Source organism: Oryzias melastigma, linkage group LG22, assembly GCF_002922805.2.
Source record: "Oryzias melastigma strain HK-1 linkage group LG22, ASM292280v2, whole genome shotgun sequence".
NCBI lineage: Eukaryota > Metazoa > Chordata > Actinopteri > Beloniformes > Adrianichthyidae > Oryzias > Oryzias melastigma.
The window spans coordinates 6,719,579-6,725,416 of record NC_050533.1 but is presented as its reverse complement, the minus strand read 5'-3'; the positions used below and the strand labels follow the sequence as shown (position 1 = coordinate 6,725,416).

The following is a 5,838-nucleotide window of genomic DNA, read 5'->3' as shown; positions in this document are numbered from 1 at the left end:
ACACAGAAAGGTCCCAGCCGGGATTTGAACCGGGGCCTTCTCGCTGTGAGGCAAGAGCGCTAACCACTGCGCCACCGTGCAGCCCTGGCTCCAACTTAACATAACAAAAATGGCGAGCAATATTAGAGCCGTCCAGCAGTTTTGATCCTGATGTTAGCTCGGATGTGGAAAACGAAGACGTTCGTGGATCTATTTGTCTGTAAGTAGATGCATCGGAATGGAGCGGAGCCGGGTGTTTGTGGCCTTTTTTTTTTCTTATCCCGATTCACGATGATTTAAATCAGGGGTCTGCAGCCTGCAGCTCCAGATCCACATGTGACACATTATTATCTTGTGCTTCACAATATTGGTTACTAGCTGCACTGAGATGATCCTGTTCGGCACAGAGTGGATTTTATTTTGAAAATAACTTATTTGAGCTTCAGTCAAACTTAAAAAACAAACCACATTTTGATAGGTGCTATGTTCTTTTTATATTTTTGCTTTAGCTCGTGCCAAAAAAACAGAAAGTCATGAATGCAAATCCAAATTTCTGATGGCTAAAGTAAGACTATGCGGCTCCTTCTAGGTTTCGATCAGTAGAAAATGAGCCCAAACGGCTCTTTTACTGTTAAAGGTCGCCGACCTCTGATTTAAATAAAGAAATACCCAGAAATGCAATTTCTATATGTCCTCCATCATCAGAAAAATGCTACAAGAACATGTTCAAAACACAATTTTCATTGGAGTGGGTCTTTAAAGAGGCACAATGACAACAATAAATAAAAAAGAAAAAACTATGTAGTTCGTTTAAAAACAAATATAATAAAAAACACAAAACCATCATTTCTGCCTTTGGACATGTTTGCATTTGTGAAATGCAGATAAGTGGATTGCCGCTGCACTAACAGAGAACATGAGACAGTGATAATAGTGGTGGGAATCCCTGCTTGTTTCCACCGCCGCTGCTCTTCCCGCCGCACAAGTCTGTTGTGATCCTGTGTTTCTCAGTCCAAACAGGTCACCGCGGCTCCCGCCTCGCCAGGGCCTGAACTGCAGCGGGAGACGGAGTGGATGGAGGCGATGTGAGAACGAGAGAGCACACCTCCTCTGCTTTATCTCCATGGTGCACACATGTCAACCTGGAGCAAGGCTGTGTAACTGGCAGGGGAAGGCTGAGAGCAGAGACAGGGGGGGGATCGGCAGGGATCGGGAGGGGGGATAAAGGGACACGCTGCTTCAATAGCAGAGCAGGCCCAACGACTAATTGGATCTGGTAATGGCTGGTCAGTGTGACTGAAGGGCTCGTTAGAACCAGTAGAGCTCCTTCCCTTTCTTGTGCTGCTGGAGGCCTGAGGAAAGCAAAAGAAAAAGAAACAATGAGGAGAATAGAGAATGGCAGAACACAGGTTGTCATGGAGCCCACTTTGGCAAAACAACCTGTTTTTAGAGGGTTTGGCATGGTTAAAAAAGAAATTATGTTTGTGTTTGCACATGTGGGCGAGTGTATCAAAGGCGTATACATCTGTGCATTGAATTTACTTTAGACTCGGTCAAAGTTGTGTTGGAAAAAATACTGATTAAGAAAAGTTACAGTCGTTACTTTATAATATATGGAGTCAGAGTGTAGTAAAGTTGAAATTTATAATGGCATCATACTAGCTTTTTGGAGTATTTTGGCATTTATTAAGGTTTTTTATGCTACTTTGGAGTCTAGCTAATATTTCAGGTACATGCTAGCTATTTATTAGGCTTTTTTTGTTTAGTTTTTTTAGGCTAACTTGGAGTTTAGCTAATATTTCAGCTACATGCTAGCTAATTTAGGCTTTTTTGTCGTTTTTTTATGCTATTTTGCTATTTAGCCAATATTTCAAGTACATGCTAGCTAATTTGGGCTTTTTTTGTTTTTTTTTGGCTATTTTCGCATTTAGCTAATATTTCAGGTACATGCTAGAATTTAGGCTATTTTGTTTTGTTTTTAGGCTAATTTGGAGTTTAGCTAATATTTCAGCTACATGCTAGCTATTTACGCTTTTTTTGTTTTTTAGGCTATTTTGGCATTTAGCTAATACTTCAGGTACATACTAGCTGTTTATTAGGCTTTTTGTGCTTGTTTTTTAGGTTAATTTGGAGTTTAGCTAATATTTTAGCTACATGCTAGCTAATTTAGGCTTTTTTTGTTTTTTAGGCTATATTGGCGTTTAGCTCATAATTCAGCAACATGCTAGCTATTTAGGCTTTTTTTGTTTGTTTTTTAGGCTACTTTGGAGTTTAGCTAATATTTCAGCTACATGCTAGCTAATTTATGCTTTTTTTGTTGTTGTTTTTTAGGCTATTTTGCCATTTAGCCCATATTTCAGGTACATGCTAGCTAATTTGAGTTTTTTTTTTGTTTAGACCGTTTTGGCATTTATATAATATATCAGCTACAAGCTAGATATTTATGTTTTTTGCTTTGTTTTATTTTCTTGTTTTTTGTTTTTCAGGCTTTTTTGGCATTCAGCTAATATTTTAGTTACATGCTAGCTATTTAGGCTTTTTTTTGTTTTTTAGGCTAATTTGGAGATTAGCCAATATTTTGGCTGCATGCTAGCTAATTTGGCTAAATTGGCATTTAACTAATATTTTTAGCTGGCTATCCACTTTAGTGTTTTCAGCTACTAATTTCAGCATCTTCAGCTATCAGCTCTAGCATCTTCAGTGGCCAAATACAGCTTACATCATTCACACTAGCATTATTGCAGGTAACACTGGAGTGAATATATCTAATGTTTAGTTAGTTTAAAGCTAATGATGGTTAAGATGTATGCTTTACATCCAGTTCACGCATGACCCGATTAGTCGACTAATCGGAAAAAATAATCAGTGATTAGTTGACTATTAAAATAATTGTTTATCAAAGAATTAACATTTATTTTGTATGCTGTGGGTTGTACGGCAAATGAAAAGGAAGTAGAACCTGCGTCCATGTTGAGTGCCAGAGTCTGGCTCACATCTCCAGGGGGAATCAGCCCGGGCCAGGAGGCGGTGGGCTCCAGCTTGCTCACTTCATAGTGACCCGGTAAGGTTGGAAGGTGATGCGGCCGCACGGTGGGCATGAGCAGGGGCCCGTAGTGGGGCTCCAGAGCCGACGGGGAGTACAGTTCATGAAGGGGCCTGGGCGGGCCGTAGGCTTGGGCTTGGGGGTATCCCCAGTTCTCTGGCGGGTGGGAGTGAGGATGAGGCTGTGGGTGAGGGTGGGTGTGAGGGTGGGGAAGACCTGGGTGCAGCCCGGATGCGTACGGATCCATAGAATACGAGGGTGCCCCCGTTTCACAGTGGGGGCGGCTTTGAGGTGAGGAGTAGTTGCTGTCCCAGAACGATGGAGGAAAGCTCCTTCGACTGCTCGGGGAGTTGGAGTCTAACAGAGGAGATAGATAGGAAATAAACACGTTTAAGCCTTTGACAGTATAGGAGAACTGGACTGTGTGACCCCCTCCTCCCCCCTTTCATTCCAAACAGGAAGTGCCTACTGACTCTAAGAAGCTAAAATCCAAATGAACAGCTGCTACACTGTAAAAGAGAAACATTGGATCAATTAGCAAAAGTTCTTTCATTTTCACGTTTAAAATTATTATTTTTCATCAAATTAAAATTTTAAGTTGATTGTTTACTCAACTTGAACATTTAATTTGACAAATAAATAATATTTTTCGGTGTAAGAAATTACAGAGCTTTTGTTAATTGATCCAATGTTTCACTCTTTACACTGTTAGTCAATCTATTTGTCAGAATAAACTTAAATTTTTAACAAATCCTTTAATATAATCCTAATTTTTTTCATATTTTTTCTATACTGCAAATTATTCAAGTTATAAACGAGCCAATCAGATGCCTAATTTGCCATTTGATTGGTTGAAGTTTAGAACTATCAAAACTTTCGACAGATTTCACGTCGCTCACTTTCTAGTGGTAGGCGTGTGTTATTGGCGAGGGCACCCCAGCCAGCAAGGCCAAGTGGGCCCCATACGGTTTAAAAGTGGGCCCCAGTTGGGGTTTGTCCATAGTTGGTTTGAGTCGGTTAGATTCAACGTTTCTATGGCAACCACCCCAACCAGCATGGACAAATGGGCCCATAGGTTTAAAAGACCACAGTTGTGTTTGTCTGCAGATTACGTGCTGGCCCCATTTGTGTTTGCCCACATTGGCAAAGTGGGCACTCCGTGGGCTGGCTCGCCACATTAGCAACATGCCAGGTGTACAGTGTACCAAGACCTGCTGCCCATGGTCCGGCAGAGCAAAAGAGCGCCCCCGATTAGGGGCCAGCAGGCTGCTAGTCCCTGGGCGGTGAAACCAATGTGGGCAAACACCAGGAGGACCACGGAAACTGCGGATAAACCCAATTGGGGCCTTTTAAACCATATGGGGCCCACTTGGCTTTACTGGCTTGGGCAGTTGCCATAGAAACTCAAACCGACTTGGACCAACCTCTGCCTACTGATGACATCTGGCTCCAACATGGCGGCATCCTATTAAATTGACGTAGTTTCGTTGGAACCGGAAGTTTTACATTTTCTATTGATGACATCACACTCACTCGATCCAGGTCTCATATACAGGCTGCTAGTCCCTGGGCAGTGGGCAAACACATGTGGAGAAACTGCAGACAAACCCATTTGGGGTATTTTAAACTATATGGGGCCCACTTGGCCGTGCTGGTTGGAGTGGTTGCCTTAGAAACGTTGACTTGCCAACAACTCGACTTGGACCAACCACTGACTACTGGCTCCAACATGGCGGCATCCTTATCGCAAAAAGAAAAGTGTCGACTGAATTGGTTTGGTCACAGTATAATGGGTATGAAATTTAAGGATAAGATATGTAATCTTTGTCTAAATGTGTGAAACAATGTTAAGAATGGTGGTGATAGTGAAAACGTTGATTTATTTATCATTATTATTTTCTTTGATGACATGTTGATATATAAAAATGTGTTGTGAAACTAGCAGGAAATGTAAAAGGGGCGGGCTTCAATAAACTCGGCTTCTGCCCGCTCCTTCACCAACATGCCCACATTTTGTTTGAAATGTTCTCATTCTTTTGTCAATATGTTTTCAAGATGTTTTTCTTCTTATTTATTTTTTAATTGTGTTTCCTTGCCAAATTGTTATTGACATGTTGGAAAAATAAAATCACAATTGACAATTTTGTTCAAACCGGAGCTATAATGATATCACACTCGCTCGGTCCAGTTCTCATATACACTCAACTGTATAAACCTGAACGGTTGCCCCAACTTTTTAGTGAATCATCTAATTCATAGAAACAAACTGTGCTGGGCTGTGCTAGATGTCAGCAGGCTGCTAGTCCCTCGGCAGTGAAGCCAATTTGGGGTATTTTGAACCATATGGGGCCCACTTGGCTTTGCTGGCTGGGACGGTTGTCATAGAAACTCAAACCAATTCGGACAGACCACTGCCTGTTGACGATATCTGGCTCCAAGATGGCGGCATCAATATTACAAAAAGAAAAACTGAATTGACATAATTTTGTTGGAACCGGAAGTATGATATTTTCTATCGATGACGTCACACTGACTCGGTCCAATTCTCCGGTTCCGGTTCACAAGCATGTCTTCAGCTCTCCTCAACTCTTTGTCTTTTCAAAGATGTCTAGAAGAGACTTTAACCACAGAGCTACTTCAAAACAGTAGTAATCCTGCAACAAGGAGAGGTGAACGTGGCGCCAAAGAAAAATCAAGAAGTTGACTTGACGCAGCTCAGAGTGGCGTTAGCCGACATACAAGCTAAGCTAGCTCCCTTGCTCCAACCCGGAGCTAAGCTAACACCACTACTGCAACTTGAAGCTCAGCTATCACTG

At 41.8% G+C, this 5,838-nt stretch overlaps 1 protein-coding gene across 1 annotated transcript in view; it reads right to left on the bottom strand.

The window, feature by feature from the left end:
• Positions 1–719: 719 nt before the first annotated feature.
• The window catches only part of vgll2b (vestigial-like family member 2b), an 8,309-nt gene continuing 3,190 nt past the window's right edge, over positions 720–5,838 (bottom strand). Inside the window, exons 3-4 of the mRNA XM_024274614.2 lie at positions 2,939–3,379; positions 720–1,331 (exon numbers count right to left, since the gene is read on the bottom strand). Coding sequence (XP_024130382.1) covers positions 1,288–1,331; positions 2,939–3,379 — 485 coding nt within the window. The 3' untranslated portion in view covers positions 720–1,287. The remainder of the gene's footprint in view (positions 1,332–2,938; positions 3,380–5,838) is intronic.